The sequence below is a fragment of the Montipora foliosa genome, chromosome 9, assembly GCF_036669935.1.
Source record: "Montipora foliosa isolate CH-2021 chromosome 9, ASM3666993v2, whole genome shotgun sequence".
Taxonomy (NCBI): Eukaryota; Metazoa; Cnidaria; class Anthozoa; order Scleractinia; family Acroporidae; genus Montipora; species Montipora foliosa.
Window position 1 is genome coordinate 25,783,699 of NC_090877.1, and position 18,756 is coordinate 25,802,454.

Genomic DNA, 18,756 nt, shown 5'->3' on the forward strand with positions numbered 1-18,756 from the left:
TTCTATCGGAAGTCGAACTTTGGAACGGGATATTATCAGTCTCATACCGCGTAAAGACAGCTTAGTTTTACGTTTAACTGAGAATCGTCTTCCCCGCTTGAATCTAAGCTCCCCGGCGAATTTCCTCCCCCGCCCCCTCCCACAGCATCCCTTTGATCTTTTCTTTGAGTGGCCAACTCAGCTCTGTCAGGCTTTCTGTCTGCGGATGAAATGATGAATCAATTGTAGACGCACTAGCTTATCGCGTGACAGATTTCACTAAAGACCTATTGGTCCGCAAAGGCAGAATAGTCATTCCCTTTATATCCTACATCTCTGAATGACTAACATTTATATTGGACATAACGAACTGACTGGCTAATTAGGACTGATAAACTGGCTTACTGGCTAACAGACACACCGTCCCTTTCAGTTTTCCTCGGACCGCAATGACATGCCACACACTACTTGCGGACATGGATGCTTTTAATTTCTTCGAGGAGACAAGCCAATGTCCTTTCTGTTAGGAGTTGAAGTATGTTCGCATTTATGACCTCGTCCCCCTCTCGAAACTCGGCTTGCTTTAGCTCCCACAGGACCAACCTATTCACAGACAAATCCATGTGCCTTATCCTATGACCAGCCATTTAAAGTCTATTGACGTGATTCCTTCATAGAGGAGTAAGGAATTTTTAGTGTTCTAGTCTAATAACCGTCTCTTCTTGTTCCCTCGGCCCGAAGTCCGGTTTGTGTCCAGTTTTTTCCTGAGAATTTATTCCACTGTCAACACGATGAGACGTCGGTTGAGCCCGTATGAAAGTTCCATATCTACTTTATGTCTAATTGTGAGCTACTAGCTGGCATATTTTTAAAGTCGCCAACAAGGGCTAGTTCCGAACAATCAAGTTTAGATGTTGTTCTTCCCCCTTCAATGTTGAAAGTCATTTGTTTAAGCTTTTACTGCATTCAACTTTGAGCCAGCTCACCTGTTTGCATTCGTATTCCAAACCTATACGCGATTATTCTTCTTGTTACAGGTCAGAGACGAGGACGAAATCGTCACCAAATTTAGTTTATGTCAGTCTTATTCGTTCGGGGGGGGGGGGGGGGTATAATACTATATTTGATTAGTTGTTAATCAATTATGTATATCTAAATAATTAAAGCGCAACAGTGTAAAACACCTGCCGTGATGCAAAAGGTGTCAGCCTCGCCAACAGGGAATACAAAATAAATGGTTTCAATCAATAAATAAATCAATCAATCATTCAATCAACTTTATTAAAAATACAGTAAATGGCTCAGCAAGCTGGTTTTCAGACATGCCGTGTAAGAATTACAAGATATTACAAGATATAAATGTTAAAAATTACAAAAATTACAACTGAGATATAAATGTTAATACGACCAATAAACTAGGTATAACTTAGCGCTAAAAAAATATTCAATGTCAAGGAAATTTAAACAGTAGCAATAATTAGCAACAATCGTAATTTACTATATAATAATACGAAACAAGCCATGTAAAAACGTGCAGTAGCAATGTAAAATGTGTCCAGTAGGATATTGCAAGATCCCTTATCTCACGTATTTGACTTGACAGTTGGTTCCAAGCCATTGCACCTCGATAATAAGAGAAAGAACGTTTAAGAAAATTCGTTTTAGGTAGCGGTAATTGGAGGTCATAGCTGGAACCCCTCAAGTTATAACTGTGAACTTCAGAGGTTCTATGAAAATTCTCCTGAAAATACGTCGGACAGTTATTATTGTTGGATACTTTAAACATCGTAATTAACAAGTGCCTGTTCTCTCTTTCTTCTAAGTTAGACCACTCTAAAGAATTTAGCACTGCTAATGATCGAATAGAGTAAATAGCCCTAGTAATAATCCGTGCTGTTCTATTTTGTAACTTTTGTAATTTTTTAGCAGTGACGTGCTTTGGAGCAGTCACTCCATACAACATCACAATAATCAAAGTAAGGTTGTACAAGTGAATAGTAAATTGTCTTAATTAAGAGTCTCTTGATCATTGTCAGTTAGTTTTCTAGCTAAATACAACATTCGCAAACCTTTCGAAACTTTAGATGAAATATGTTTGATCTGATCATCCCAGGTTAGCATTTCACCAATATGAACTCCGAATAACTTGATAGAAGGTTTACGTTCAATTGGCCTATCATCCAACTTTAAATTCATGAATTTAACTTTTGTCAAGTTTTGACGAGAACCAATAGTCATATAACTTGGTTTGGGGGTATTGCAACTCAATTTGTTTGTCTTAAGCCAGTCATGATCATGTACTGCAGCTAAATCACTATTTAAGGAACATTTAATCGTGGATACATCCTCATGAGCCTATGGTTATATACGTATCATTGGCAAACATTCCAGGTGTTGTATGTTTTAGACATTTTGGGAAATCGTTTACATAAATTCTAAATAAAAATGGCCCAAGTATAGTACTCGGGGAATTCCACATGATATTGTTTAGTGGATAAGACTCCATTTACGTAAGAACTTTGTGTTTTATCAATCAAATATGATTTAAGCAACTGAAGAGCATTGCCATTGACACAGTAACAAGAAAGTTTACGTAGTAAGATGTTATGGTCTACCGTGACAGTCAGAGGCTTTCTTTAAATCTATAAAGACACTACCATTAAGTTTACCAGCATCCATGTCGGTAAGCCAAAGGTTTACTGCATTTATCAAAGCTGTACAGATTGAATGATTTGGTCTTTCCCCGCATGAAAGCCTCCAGCTTCTCAACAACACCAACAACAACAATTTTATTTAGCTAAATGTGATAGTTAGTGGATGGCTTCTAAATCTCCCCGAAGACCATTGATTGTTCATCTTTGGCATGGAAGTATGCACCCACCCTCTTGCTTGTTGATTGTCATATACGTAACATATGCATCTCCTGTTTCCTGCTTCGTCTTTATTGCGCAGGGAATTGTAGACTCTAACAAAACGAGTATAAATGGTCCCCCTCTTCAGTGGGAGTTGCTGACTCGTCCTTGCCTTATGGTATCCTAAATGTGTACAAGATCTTTATCTCTTCTTCTGTTATCATTCTTCAAGGCGAGTAGACCTTGGAATTGGGCCATTGACACTCGGTTTGAGAAAGACTTGACATTAATGAGTACCTTTCCCTACAATGGGAGTTAACCCACCATCTTCGGATGCAGTTTGTGTTGGATTGAGCCAAGTGGGAGACATTACGAAACACTGCTCCTCCCCCCATCCTCCCCCTTTTCCCGTGGTGATTCAGTGTTTGCATGTTTGATATCTGAGTATACCATTCCATGTTTTAGGATATCCATGATATTCCGGGTTATGTGCCGATTCCGGTTAATTTTGATAATTTGTGGTGTTCTTTCCTTTTTACAATTAAATTTGGGCTTTGTACGTTACCTCGCACCCGAGCGGCATAACTTGACTGAATGAGTGAGTGACTAAATAGCATGTCTGACATGACAGACCGGCTGACTTTGACTGACGGACTCTCTGACTAACATCACTAAAAGGTCATGACCACTCTCCGAGAAACTAAGTGGTTGTCTGGCCGTCTGGACACCTACGACCCTTTCACATTTCCCAATTCGCTGACTGGCTTACTGCATGGAGAGAAATGGCATACTTACTTTTTTCTTCCAGTTGACCCTCCAGATCCGTATGTCAAGTTGTACATCAGGACTGCTCCAAATGGTAAAAAACGAACCAAAGCGATAAAAAACAATCCAAACCCAGTATGGGAAGAAGAGTTCCAGTTCCATCTTGATCCAAATTTTAAAAACACGCTAGGTAAGTTCAATAGTATATGTTGTTTTTAGTAATTCTAGGTGGTTATAAAAGATCGGAACAAGTTTCGGCCTTTCACCGAATAAAACTAAAAAGGGGTCTTTAGTCATTGTGATTCAAATCAGCATTGTGCATGATTTTCATGCTTCCAAAATGTTGAGCAGCAATCGAAAAAAGAAAAAAATTACAGTCGTCACACTCATTAATTAAAGCAAACCCACTCCGTTCAAGAAATGCACGCTGGTTTGGCAGTAGTTGACACCAAATGAGCTGTGTGTAGGTTTTTTTTTTTTGTAACAATTCGTCACGTGACCTTGTTTTCATAAACACGATGATTCTGTTGGTTTTATGAAATATTCCACCATGTCGATTTGTTATAGTTGAAAGAATTTATAGGGATTTGTATGGGAAAAGCTAAAAGGACGCTTTGCTACCCAGTCACGCCTGCTTCAATGATTTGCATACAAATCCTTGTATTTTTCTGAGTTTTCAAAACGCTTTAAAATTCTTCCTTCGAAAGACGAAATCTGAAAATTTCCACCCTTGCACATTTATTCTTGCTTCTTTTACCCATGGTAAAAGTAGGAATCTGAGCTTGTGGGGCGTAATTATGAAATATTACACTGGAGGGCAAAAGCTTTTCGGTCGCAAACAAAAGTATGGGGAATTTTCGAGTGTTTAACATGGTCATACAATCTTTACTCCAAGTGGTATTTCACTGAAAATTTGTATTCTGGCTAAGGCAAACACGATCTTTCCATTTCTGGAATTTACAAAGTCCGAGCTTTAATATCACTAATCATCAGACCAGTGTGTTGCAAAAGGTCTATTACTAACAAATAGATTCCATGAACATCAGTGACACAATTGGCTATCAACTCGTGTGCCACCTTTTTGTACTTACCACATTTTGAAGTCATCTGTGGTTTATTGCTGAACAGACGAACGGCAACATGTAATCTATTTGTTTTGTATGATAAGAATTTTAAAACGTTTTTGATGATGACGTCAGCTATGAGTCTGTTCCTTTATCAAAGGTGAGAACCAATCAAATTATTATATAACTTAAGTTTGTTCCTGCTCCAAATTAAAGTACCTTTTAGACTATTATGGATGAATCGCAAATACATGTCCCAGCATCGCAAAATTGAGCTCAAGGACATTTTGAACATGAATCCTGGTAAAGAGTTTGTTTCGACAGTGGCGTATGAAACGAAAGCCAAGGAGTAATTTCTTCGAACACCTATATTATTTTGAAAGGAAGAAGACGTCTGGTGGTTTTTTGGTTTTACAATATTTTTATTATTTATAGAATTAAAGCTGATGGATTCACACAGGCTCAGGGATGACTTGGTGGATGCCGAGGCGTTTGAACTAAACGACCTAGAATTCGATAAACCGTACTTTTTTACTTTCAAATTCCGCAAGGTAATTCCTTATTTCACAACATAGGGTTCACATCGTAAGGTGTGACCGATGCACTAGCTAATGGTAATCATATTGCCAAAAGCATGAATCATAACAGCAGCATTAAACCACTTTGGCAATTGCACATTATTGGTCCATTGATGCAAGTTTCAGTTTTGTCAACGGCCCAACGAGAGTGTAGCAATTTATCACAGCTCATTTACCAACTTGAGCAGCTTCAAGGAAGCCTGACATATTCAGGCCAGAAATCGTACCCTGAAATTCTTCCTCTATTATGGGTCATATAATAGTCTTCGTTATAACTGTTGCAAGTTGCAGTCTATTGCTACTGGTGGAATGTACGTTGAGTACGTTAAATCGTTGAATATTGTGAAGCTATACTCGGCGTCTAAATTACCAAAGATTCATATAAAGCATCTCCGTTATTAAGAAGACCAACAGGCGGCCCTACGCCTAGAGAAATCTCAAGAAATGACGGGCCAACTTAGATGATATTGTTATAGTTTACTCTTCGCTTGTAGGGCCCCCCTCCCCCAGAATCTGAAGATTTCGCTTTTGCCAATCTACCCAAATATCTTGTCATTTACATGGATAGAATTCAGAAGCGTGCTCTTTCCGTTATTTAATCCTTTGCTCCAAACTAACAATGGCCGCAAGCAGTTTTGTCGAGGTGACAGACGAAGCAATTTATTGTTTTAACAAAAATGCATGCATGTAATTATATGAATTAATTAAAAGAATTATTCCCCTCAAGATCGGTGAATATCGGGGAATAAAAACCTCGACTTCGTCTCGGTTTTTATTCACCAATATTCACCTAGCATCATTGCTCGTGCGAGAATCCACGCAAGGGCGCCCCTGCAAACAACAAAAGAATCTTCGTAGGCTATTTTGATGTCCCTTACAGAGAGAAATCTCGATTTCATTCGGCAAGACCACACAATCACCCAATCTGAACAAAATTAGGACGCGTTCTCCTTAGTCGAACGCAAATACCCGAAAAATTCAGGTGGCTTCGGCGGGATTCAAACCCATGATCTCTGCTTAAACTGTCCTCGCAGGTCGAGGTCATGCGGGTTCGAGTCCCGTTGAAGCCACCTGATTCTTTTGGCTGTCTATGAGAGACAATTGCTCAAATTGTCCAGTTAAGTGTGAGAATCACTGTTCTCTGGTTATAACTTTTTTTTCTCTTTTATTCCGCTAAATTTATCGGTGCATAAATAAGTAAAGTGGAAAAAGTAAAGATTAATTAACGACACTTTAAGACCACGACAAATATCCACTGCGAATTTTTGGCAAATATATTGTCTCAGCTATGCATTAAATGAAGTTCTTTTAGCTTTCAGAGGTAGATGTTGAAATGAAAGTTGGAACATGGTAAGGGTTAATAGCTAATTTTTTTCAAATTAACAATTGATCTTGGAGGGGTCTTTGCAGGAGCTATAGTGACATCAGTGCCTGGATCTATTTTTGTTGCTTTGGTATCGAGATGAAAGAGTTTCAGCGCTATTGAAATCAAAAGCTTGAGACTCTTTATGCATGCAGTGATTTCAAAGCGAAAGTACATTTTTAATTTTCTGCCGTGTGCAATAGTTTGCTTATGCAGACTAATCAAGCTTCGGTGTGTTACAACACGGCACCTTGTTCTCTCGATTTGGCTCTTATGAAAGCTTAACTTTAAATACGGGAACAGAGAATAATAACCGATCCCAAATAACCCACAGAAATCTTGTTTGTAGCATTGCACCATTTGACCTGCGATACGGCTTGGATCTATGTGACGAGGAAAAGGAGTTCATACAGAAGAGAAAGCAAGTAGTTTTTGAAGCAATGAAGAAGTTCCTAGGTAATGATGGACCAAAAAATTTGAATGAGGTAAGACGGAAATAGAGGAAGGAAATTTCTCTCCAAATGGGCAATGAGGAAAAAAGAACAACTAAGGGTCCGCCAAATGCATTGTCATGACCGAGTACTTGTTATATGGAAAATTTTAGAAACTCGAGACAGAGCGAGGCAGCTTCAAAATCAACTGCGCTCAGCCGGCGAGTTTTAAGCTTAATTTTCGCGAATAATTACTTCAGACTAATTTCTGCTATTTGTACTAAGTTAATTCGGAAAATACGCTTGGACTTAAACACGCGCTCTTCATTCACTTAATTATTCCTTTATTCCAACAAATAGCTAACTTTTATTGTCAATTTTCACAAGACTTTCAGGATATCTTCAGTTATAAAGTTTATTTCACATGTCATTTATTTATAGGTGCCCAATATCGCAGTGCTGGGGTCTGGGGGTGGATTTCGTGCTATGGTATCTCTAAGTGGAGTATTCTGTGCTCTTAAAGACATGGGTCTGTTGGATTGCACCATGTATGCTGCAGGACTCTCTGGTTCAGCGTGGTAAGCTAAGTGACATTCTTTTGTTTAAATTTTCCAACACCCTTAGCCATTGGGCCTGGATCTTTTGTGGGCCATACAACGGTACAGCTCTCACCCAAACAAAATTGAGGTTTGCCGGTATCAAACTTGTGAAAAGTGTTTCTCGATCTGCAAAAGCATTTTATTCTTTGTTAATTAACAAATCCCTTATTTTGGACTAGATGCTATGAACAGCAATTGTGGAGATTTGCCAAGCGGTACAAAAATACCCATGGTGTTTCGTCTTATATAGTGTTAATATTCCAGGTATCTCTCCACGTTGTACTCTCACCCCGAGTGGCCAAATTGTCATCCAAGGAAGATTGGTGAACATTTGGGTAAAAACGTGGAGAAGAACTGGTTGAGGATGATGTTGAATCCATCGTGGCTTCGTAATCGCCTCAAAGACATTCTGAAGAAGAAGTCATGTGGCCAGCCTGTCAGTTTTACTGATTTTTTTGGTTATCTCATCTCGGACACAATTTTGAAAGATGTAAGTTCAGTTTTATCTTAATTGGTCTAGTTGTTATTTTGAAATGACATTTATTTTACAGGTTTTCACGCCTGTATTGAGCCCTAAAGATGGACGTCCTTTAGCCTAGCCATGCAAATAGCTACTTCAGCCCTTTTTACCTCATGGATGATGTAGGCAGACAGTGAGATACGAGTGTAAAGGTAGGGGGGGGGGGGGGGGGAGGGGGGAAAAGGGAAATTCGGTGGTTAGTGCCATTGTATTTCGATGTTTTAAGACGCCGATGGCCCCGGTTCGATTCCTGCTTGGGCAAAAACATTATTATTTCCCCCTTTTTTATCACCGATGATTTCAAGTGTTTGTGTGAATTTCTCGAAAATCTTAGCAACTCTTAATGATACTTTTTTTCTCCTAAAGCGGAGTGATGTTTCAAAGCTTAGCGACCAACGTGTTGCCGTGAAAGACGCAGCGGTCCCCTTGCCGCTCTACACCTGTGTCCATGTGAAGAAAGATGTCTCAGCACAAACATTCTGCGGTGGGACCATCTTAAAGAATTTATATAAATCGTTAGAGAGATATAGCGTTGCGTTTACATGAATCTGCAAACAGCATGCAGGCTGTTTCTACAATGGGGGCGGAATCCTTGCATGGGACACCAATGTATAAAACCAAAACTAATCCTAACCTGACCTTAATTTTTCTCTAGGCTTAATTTATGCTCCAAAAACATTTTTTCAATTCATCTGAGTGCGTATTCAATCTAGGTAAAATGTAAAATGAGGATCACTAATTTAACCTAGGTAAAAACTGATTCAACTTGAGAACATACTTTACCCGCAAGATATCCAGTGGTGCATGAGCTGAGATCACAAGCCTTCTCTTACAGATTAAAAAATAGTTTCAGTTTCCTTCACATATTTTTTAGAGCAGCTTTTAGAGATACTTCCGAACTCCTCAACTACGTCATAGCGACAGTTTGCCGGAAGACTGCCTCGGTCGATAATTAACAATTATTCGCCGAAGGGGAGGTGAATATCTTTTAATAAAAACCTCGAGTTGGTGTCGATTTTTATTCTGACCATGAGGCGAAGCCGAATGGGTTACTGACCCGTGGTCCTTGAGGGCGAAGGGTCTAATTGTTTTAGTATCACCCAACTAGTCGGACAGAAAAGGCAATAATAAAGTTAGCAAATGCAAGTTGAAGAAATATTTATTTGGGAATAAAACGAAAGAAACGTCACGCTTTTCGCTACTCGAGGACTATTACTAATAGTCCGCTAGTAGCGTAGCCAATCAAAATGCAGGATTTGCATTAGTCCACTAGAGGGTTGATACTAATACCTGATAATAGCTGATGAGGGAACTTTGCTTTATTCACAGAATGGATGGAATTTAGCCCTTATGAGATAGGAATGGACAAATACGGCACTTTTATGAAGACTGAACATTTTGGAAGCAAGTTTTTCTGTGGCAAGCTTTTAACTCCGTATCCTGAACCCACACTTGCCTACCTGCAAGGTATTGCACTATTCAAAAGAAGGATTCTGATATCTTTATTGATCAAAAAATGGAAGAAGACTCAGTGAAAGTTTCAGTGAAAAAGTAAATGGGTAAACATTGAACACGACTGCCGAAAAGTGAACATTCGAAGGCGGGAAAAGAAAATTACCTTGGAGACTTTCAGGGTCCCTGTGATACGGTTCTTGTCGCCATGTTCATACGTCTAGATGTTCAGAGAAGAAAAATACTGCGCCCCATAAAAAAACCAAATAAACGACCTACAAGAATTTCTTATTGCCCTTAAATGGGTGAGCTTTAATGCATTTTCCAGACTTCTTCTATTCGTAGACAGGTTGTAATGACGTTGTTGCTACAAGATAATAGACAAGACGTAGTTAGGTGCACATTCGAAGAGCGACCTGTTTCTTTGACGAATTATTTAAAATTCTGTCATTCAACCATGTTGACTGCTGAATAGCTTTAAATGCTTCAACCATTGTCGTGGATAGACTTCAATTAGTTTTCCTTTCTTCTCTCCACCCAGGCATATGGGGCGGGGCATTCACCATTCTCCTGCAAAGAGTACTCAACGAGGGAAGACTGCCTGATGACACTAACAAGAGAAAGAGTAACGCGGGTGACTTGAGACAAGAATTAGGTACGTGTTCAGCGTGCAAACTTTAACTACACTTAAGTAAGTAAGTAAGTAACTTTATTTACCCACATATTACAAATGAGCAAAAGCTCATTTGAATGCAAATGTGCATGACACTTGTCATGCTTTATCTGACTTAAAATGATTGGCAAAGATAACTTGAACGGTAAAGTAATTGAACGGTCAAACGAAAGGACAAATTCTTCTGAAAAACAGTACTATTCACCTTCTCATCAGTAAAAATGTTTAATTTAGACTTGAGCAGGTGCTCTATGGATAACCATTTCCTTGATATACTCCTAGCCCTTTGAAAAACACAATCTCTATTCTTCCCTCTATCATAATTGCTTTCGAAGGATTAAACTCAATCTCGCGTTTTCGCCTCGCAGATGGTATGATTAATTCAGAAGATGTCTTGCCCGCACGAGAGGAGGAGCACAGTGACGAAGAAGAAGATTTAGATGTTACAGATGGGAAAGCAGAAGAAGAACTAACTGAAGTTGATGATAAGGATCACAAATGTTTGAGAAGAATAACGGAGACCATTTTGGAGAAAATTCCCTTTCTCAAAACACGCTCTGGCCGAGCAGGATTGGTGCACAACTTTATGCGAGGACTTCAAGTGATCTTGACTGCCCCAGTCCATTCGGGTGAGACTATTGAAGACCCAACCTTGAAATAGAAGGAACATTGGTGTGCATCATAAGGCGGAAAACAAGTAGTAATTGTTTCTTCACAAAAAAGCCATAAGTTTGGTCAAGAAAGCATCGAGTCTCTCGGGATAAAATGTATCCCCCAGAAACAGGCATGTCATTAAGTGCGCAATACATGTCATGGTCTTAAAGGGAACTTCCACTAAAACAAGAAAATGACTTTAAACCACAGAACGTAATGTTTACAATTAAAATTGTTTATTAAACTTTCTGCAATGAAAGCGTTTGAAAGCGTTCTAACGTGTCGTGTTTGCGCTATTGTTCTGACACAAAGAGCGTTTGTTCTGAAACAATAGGGCAACCACGATACGTCACAATTATTCAGGATGGCGGCGCCCGGGTAATTGGAAAGCCAAAACAAGCGTTTTCGAAATTCATTTTTTGTGGATACAAACGATTTCATTGCAAAACGTTTGAACACTTTTAGGGTGCGTTCGATTGACCGTATTCCGGAATAGGAATACATGGAATAGAAGTTAGAAATCCTTCGTTTTTACGGAGATTCATATTGAAATTGTCAAACACCTGTTAAAATGCTATTTTAAACACATCTTTATTATCCTTGTTGCTTCAAAACGCCAGACATACCGTTTTAAATCAACATTCCACGTATTCTTATTCCGGAATAGGGTCAATCGAACGCACCCTTAATTGTAAACATTATTTTCTGAGGTTTAAAGGTATTTTCTTGTTTTAGTGAAGATTCCCTTTAACGACGGTTAATTACTACTTTTTTTCCCAAGTAGCATTTTACAGCCCCGGAAGCAAACTCCCCGTCGTGAGCGAGTTGAGTTTGTTTGCTCTTTGCTCTACTCTAAGAGGTTTTTCTCCCCGTACTACGGTTTTTCCCTCTCATAAAGAGAAAACAATATTAAATTTGAATCGATTTTCTCACTCCTCAGTTATTAGAGCACTCGGCTCTACGTATATTATAATGATGATGATGATGATGTTGTAACCTACATTCACATTACCTTTTGATTCTTTTAAGTGGAAGAAGTCAGTGAAGCCGCTGACCTATTGAGTCTTCAAGCAAAGCGGATCTATTTGGTAGACAGTGGACTCGTGTTTAATTCTCCATACACACCGCTCTTGAGACCCGAAAGAGACGTGGACATTTTTTTCTCCTTTGACTTCAGCGCGCGAGACAAAGATGACGAGATGCCTTTCTCAGTGAGTACCTTGAGTTTCCCCATTCTTACAATTTCTTAGTTGTAAGCTTCAATTCTTTGACGAACGACCTGCCTGTGGTCACTTTTTATGGCAATTCCACATACTGGTAGTCTATTAATGGCAGTATATAGAAACAGTAACATCATCATCATCATCACCATCATCAACAACAACAACGAAAGAACTTTCTTGCTTTAGGCTGCTTTTTCAACAAGCTTCTGGACGTTTTTTGTTCTCAGTTCGCCTTTCTTTTACGTCCAGTTTAAGCCGGTGAAACGTGCCTTTGCAAGACTGTTGTATTTCTACTTGGAAACAACAGATGGATCAACGTTGCTCGAAGCAAACTTTAGTTAAACTAACCTAGGCACAATACTCGTCACATTTGTTGGAACATCCATCCCCGTTTCCCCCTTCCTCCAATGTTGATTTCCACAACTACTAGTAGTCACCCGAAAAATTCTCACGCAACATTGAATTGGGGGAAGGGGCATGTGGTATAAGCTACGATCTTGTAACACGATAATTCTGACCATGCGCTAAGTGTTCCAACTAAATATGTCTAGTATTGTAGGTATCGGAGAGGCTGAACATTTACGCACGCATGCGCTGACGGAATGTTTGAAGACTAGACGAGAAAAATATGCAGTACCTCAAGACGTGGCGCTGGAGCGTCGTACCAAACGAGTCATCTCGGGATTTCGGCCCGTGCGATCGCTTTTGGACGCAGTTGGCCCTTCGCTGCTTTCTGCTACCGCCCTCGCCTCCCGGTTCGGCATTGAGGGAGGGATATGTCGGCCCCTAAACCATATGAGACAAATCCCACGCCTACTCACAGCTCCAAACCGCCCTTGTCATTACAATTTAACTTAAGATTTCGATGGCTTATATATTCAAGAGAAAAGTCATTTTATCTGTCATATGGTAAGCACTGGAGTTGCAGATTACAAAGTGCATGCATGCGCCCTGCCAAAGGTAACATACATGCATGCATAAAACTCTATTTCATCTCGAATTTCAGGATAATATCTTCGAGACATTACAGCTGACATACATAACATATACAGATACATAACTAAATATAAAATAATATTTACAGATATATTAATCAAAACGAAAAGCCGCTGTACAAAATCCGGCCCTGGATTAGTTTAAAACCAGTAAACTCAGTGGTACGGGAAAAATCAGGTAGCGCATTTCGCAACGTACTTAGTTAATACGTAAGAAAAAGAACTAAGACCATAACTGGTTGTTCTAGGTTTACTGAGGGACAGAATGTAAGGTCCACAAACATCATGCATAAGAAGAGAACGGGAGAGAAAACGTATTTTTCATATATGCAGGACAAGCCTTTTCTTTCTTTAACTACTTTTATACAATAATATAAGGAAATTTTGAATGCGCTTATTGCATAGAGATGTAGAGTTTGACTTAAGTGGTACGTAAGAGGACAGGTAATCGCAAATATAAATCTCATTACTCTCTCATTTACATTATACTGTTCCTTTGACAAGAAATTACTTAAGGCCAGGCCGAATTTCCTATGATAAAAAGTCTACGTTAACAGCACGCACCTTGGCTACTCCTTAGTATCCGCCTAGAAATCTTCTCGCTACTTTTTCCTCATTTGATGAGGACCAGTCTCCGCTTGCCTCCTTCATGCCCAAAAGGAATTCTAGGTAATTCGGCCGTTCCATGACAAGGGAAGACCCCCGATTCTCATTTCATAGATTTTCTTATGAGTGTGGAGCCACCCAGTCCTACCGGCAAAATACAGCATCGATTGAAAGTTTTTAGCTTTCAAAACATGCTCAAATTGTATCGGTAGGTCCTGGAATTCGTCCACAGAAAGGCCAGAGAGACGACTTCACTGGTGCTGTGAACCGCCATGTTTACAACAGAGCAATTTAGGCGTTCCAGTCTGCATGAAATCATCTCTCACCTCTGTCTCAAGAAGACCAGGCACGCACGGTTCTTACGTTACGTTTATGCCCCTCAGCGGTAGAATCAACCGAAATCTCAACTCCTTGTCAAAAGTTAACCAGCATCTTAATATTTTTGGTAGGCTACAATACTCGTCACATTTGTTGGAACACCCATCGCCATTTCCCCCTTCCTGAATGGGGGAAGGGGGATGTGGTATAAGCTACGATCTTGTAGCACGATGATTCTGACCATTCGCTAAGTGTTCCAACTAAATATGTCTAGTTTTGTAGGCAGCGTTGTTTGAAAACCATGTTAGCACTAGTGTAGGTTTAGGTTTGCCTTTCGTTATGGCTGAGAGGCTGCCAAAAGTTTCAGATCTAGCGCTTGGGGAAGCTATTTGTTTAAAAATGAACATTTTCAAGTATTGAAAGCAAAATCCTTTCATTTTACAGGAGCTTTTGCTGGCAGAGAAATGGGCGAGAAAAAACCATTTGAAATTTCCTCCCATTGACGCTGAGGAACAATATAAAAAGTATGGAATGAAAGAGTTTTACTTGTTCTCAGACCCTGATGATCCTACATGTCCTGTGATAGTTCACTTTGTGCTCATCAATAAGACTTTTAAGGATCAAAAACTTCCAGGTTAGTTTGCCGAAGACAAGGGGAAGTTTCGACAAACATTTATTAGTGAAGCTTTTCAGTTTTTGGTCAATTTATGAGTCAAAGATGGAGTTATTAGCTGAATGACGTCGCATCTCGCCCTGTTATTTAACTGTGAACTGTTGGAAAAGCTCAGAAAACAATTAGTCTCCCAGAGCTGTACAAATATTTTAAACTAATTAATAATGAAACATGAATATTTATTGAATGTATCACATCAAGTCATACATACCTACGAGGGTGTTACCGACCTCCGATCTTGATTCTTTATTTATATCATATTCAGCCTCCTGCAATAATTGTTAAATGCTCAATGTCAAAAGAACATCGAATTATCGGGCGATCGGCAAAGAAAACCCTCTTTTCCAAGAGGAAAGGTATTAACCCACGTCAATTCCATTTCAGAATCCTTGTTTAGAATAGCTACTCATGATTAAATATTCGAAGGAGTTCTTCGATGGCGAAAGGAGTGCCATTTTGAAAACAATTTGTGGAAGGTTTAATTGCAACTGCTCATTAACCTTAATCCTTCCCGTACTTTTCTCCGCGAGGCGCTTGTAACGATGATCGTTGCCTCAGAATTATTCAATAAAAAGTCCATATAAGGGTACCTCGAGGCTATGAGATACGATGGATTACAGTGACAAAGATTTGTTTTCTTTTAGGGGTTGCTCGCGAAACCCACGAAGAAAAGAAATTCGGTGATTTCTCGGTATTTGAAGATCCTGACAATCATTACAGCACATTCAACTTCCATTATCCACAAAAGTCATTTGACCGTCTGCAGAAGCTGAATGGGTTCAACACAGTGCTTGCAGAGCACACCATCCGAGATGTCATAGCAGATGGCGTAAAGAGACGACGGCAGCCCTTAGCAGTGGAATAGAAGGATGCTAATGAAGCCAGATGCACACAGTGCTGTCGGATCCTTTAACAGAATTCGTTCAGTCAACTTTCGGGATTCCTTTTAAACTTGTCATAAAACAATTAAACAGTTATCACTATAACTTCCTCCACACATTTAAAGCTTTGTCATTGAGAACGACATGGCGAGGTTCATGTGTATTGTGTTTGAGTAGATAGTTCGAGTGTTGATTGCGGTGTTGCAGAATTTTGCATAATTGCATACTACTAAGCCTCTAATATTAAGGCTGTCTTCCCAAAAATATTCGTGAAAATAATCTTTAACCAACTGCATTAAAATGACAATAAGCTATTATCATCATGGGTAGGTCTTGGAATTCATCCACAGAAAGGCCAGAAAGACAACTTCACTCGTGAACCACAATCAAGTTTACAACTAAGCATTTTAGGCGTCCCAGTGTCTGACCTCCGTCTCGAGAAGATCAGACACGGTTCTTACGTTACGTTTGTATCTGTAGAATCGCGTGAAATGTCAAATTCTCGCAAAACCAGCATCTTTTTTCGGTATGGATACCTATCGGAGAGCCAGAACATTTACGCGTGCGCTGGCGGAATGTTTGAACAAGAAATAAAAATAGGCACGGGGAGATTCAAGTTGTCATGGCGTAATATGTAGTTCTAATAGTACACGATATTGTTTTGGTACCGTATATAATTGTACTGTCATAGTAGATGTCTTAGGTAAATAGCTCCCTGAGAAGATATGTGGTTACTAGTAAAATACTAAACTCAGAAATATTGAAGAAAATAAAAGGGGATGGAGAAACATTGGCCTCGAGGCTGACATGTTGACAATTTTCAAGTTCCCTTGCAACTTCTCTATCACCACAAGCCTCTTATAGCTTTCCAACACAAAGTTTCACTGAAGTTAATCCCTTTCCGGCGGGGTTAGTATTTGGATGGGTGTCCTCAAAATATACGACTTTCTGTCAAAAACAAAGGACCAAAAAATGCGGCGAACTAAGCAAGGTGCAGATTTTGTTAGCCTGCTTTATGCAAAACAAATATTGACGCAAAAGTAAATAAATGTTGATATACAGTTTTTAGAAAGAGCAGAAGGAAGAAAGTGTCGATCGACAATAAAATAATTTGCCATCAGCCACAAAATTTGCGACATGAAAATAACGTAAATTTTGAACCGCGAATATAAAAAGTTACAATCAGCGAAAAACATTATGGGAGATTTCTGCTACGTTAATTTTTCTATTGTACAGTTGGCTGCACGAGTAAATCGGAAAATCGGAATTGATGTCGATTTCAGCAACCGATATGATCAAGTTATCTTGTGTTTTTACTCAGAACTAGTGAAAAAAGGGATACATCTGTGTCAAAATGATGAAAAGACACCGGGATTTTTGTTTTTGTTTGTCTTTTTTTCTTTCAAGTGTTATAAAATTTGACAAGAAATGTGCAAATTCAACACAAAGATCACAATCGCCTAACTTTTGAGGTTGACCATTGTTTCTGCAAAGTAAAAAATTCACTCTCCTAGACAAGGTCATTTATCATCAGCAGAAACCCATAAGGGTTGAAACGTGTAACGCGCTTTCACAGCTTCCGAATTTTCAGTACGAACTGATTGGTTGAAAGTTTCAGTGCCAAGTACCATATTTGGAAACCCCTCGCTCTTGTTGTTCCAAATATGGTACTTAGCGAATTGAATATTCAGAAGCTTGTTTCCCAGCACACAGGGGGCCGTCACACGTTTCAGCCCTTATGGGTTTCTGTCACCAGTTAATTCCATCGTTTTGGAAATAGCAGCCGCTTTATTCCTCATTAGCGTCACAAATTCTTGCCGATTTTTTGGCTCATTTGTTGAAATTCAAGCACGCTTCCAACAGACCCGTTTATTTTCGTGAGTTATGCACGCGCTGCGGGCCTATTATCACCACGGGCTTACACTCTTGGGCGCACTCTTACATTCTTACACTGTTAAGCTCTTACACTTTTACAACCCGGTGACATAATATGTAGTGCACTTACGGTGCACTACCACAACACGCAGTACCTTGGACATGGGGCCAGAGCGTCGTACCAGACGAGTCAGCCCGGGACTTGGGACCGAACATCGCTTTCGGAAGCAGTTGGCCCTTCGCTGCTTTCAGGACCTTCCGACCTTCCTACCGGTGCGGCAGTGAAGGAGAGAAATGTCGGCCCCTGGACCATATGAGACAGAACCCATACCTACGCACAGCTCAAGACCGCTCTTGTCAATTTAACGTAAGATTTCGATCGCTTTAATATTCTTCGAAAAAGACATTGTATCTACGCACTGGAGTCGCGGATTACAAAGTGTACGCACGTGCCCTTCTTAAGGTAACATACATATGTGCATAAACATTTCATTTCGAATTTTAGAGTGACTACAATTAAGAGCTAATATCCTCGAGACATTACATTTACCGCTAAATTACATAGCATATACTGATACATAATTAAGTATATAATATTTAAAGATACATTATTAAAAAGAAAAGCTGCTTTACAAAATGCGTCCCTGTATTCTGATTTTAAAACCTGTTAACTCAGTGGTACGGATAAAAACAGGGAAAGACCATAACTTGTTATTCTAGGTTTATTGAGGGACAAAATGTACTTTCCGCGAACACCATAAGAAGAAGAACGGAGAGAAAACTTACTTTTCATTTACAGCAGCAGGAAAATAATTTAAAAAACAACCTTTTATACAGTAATATGAGGAAATCTCAAGTTGCCTCGTTCATGTCCAAAAAGCTGTGTCAATCCACGAACAGGAAAGTCATCCCATTCCCATTTCATATTTTTTTATAATTGTCGGGCCACCCAGTCCTTTAAAAACTTGCCGAAATTGAATAATTAACTCATTCACTCCTCAAACGCACTATCTATTGGGGTCAATGGGTTAAACTATTCATATAAAATTTAACAGTATAGCTTCTTCCCCCACACCTTGTGGTTTTTTTTTTCTTGTCTTTCCGTTGTGAAGTTGCAAACATTCAGTGCAACAACATGTCAGTATGCAATAAAATTAAAAAAGATTGGCTGATATTTGCTGCTACTTCTTTTTTTAACTTTGAGTGAGATCGAGTCTGTCAATGCTGGTTTTTGAGCCAGTGTGCCGGTTGATCG

At 39.4% G+C, this 18,756-nt stretch overlaps 1 protein-coding gene across 1 annotated transcript in view; it reads left to right on the forward strand.

The window, feature by feature from the left end:
• LOC137971195 (cytosolic phospholipase A2-like) overlaps nucleotides 1-16,407 on the forward strand; it is a 24,210-nt gene extending 7,803 nt beyond the window's left edge. The window contains exons 6-18 of the mRNA XM_068817954.1: nucleotides 3,640-3,786; nucleotides 5,096-5,211; nucleotides 6,551-6,588; nucleotides 6,951-7,086; nucleotides 7,474-7,610; nucleotides 7,896-8,121; nucleotides 8,518-8,635; nucleotides 9,481-9,618; nucleotides 10,145-10,258; nucleotides 10,645-10,905; nucleotides 11,960-12,141; nucleotides 14,517-14,706; nucleotides 15,390-16,407. Of these exons, the coding sequence (XP_068674055.1) occupies nucleotides 3,640-3,786; nucleotides 5,096-5,211; nucleotides 6,551-6,588; nucleotides 6,951-7,086; nucleotides 7,474-7,610; nucleotides 7,896-8,121; nucleotides 8,518-8,635; nucleotides 9,481-9,618; nucleotides 10,145-10,258; nucleotides 10,645-10,905; nucleotides 11,960-12,141; nucleotides 14,517-14,706; nucleotides 15,390-15,610 (2,024 nt within the window). The 3' untranslated portion in view covers nucleotides 15,611-16,407. The remainder of the gene's footprint in view (nucleotides 1-3,639; nucleotides 3,787-5,095; nucleotides 5,212-6,550; nucleotides 6,589-6,950; nucleotides 7,087-7,473; nucleotides 7,611-7,895; nucleotides 8,122-8,517; nucleotides 8,636-9,480; nucleotides 9,619-10,144; nucleotides 10,259-10,644; nucleotides 10,906-11,959; nucleotides 12,142-14,516; nucleotides 14,707-15,389) is intronic.
• Nucleotides 16,408-18,756: the final 2,349 nt, after the last annotated feature.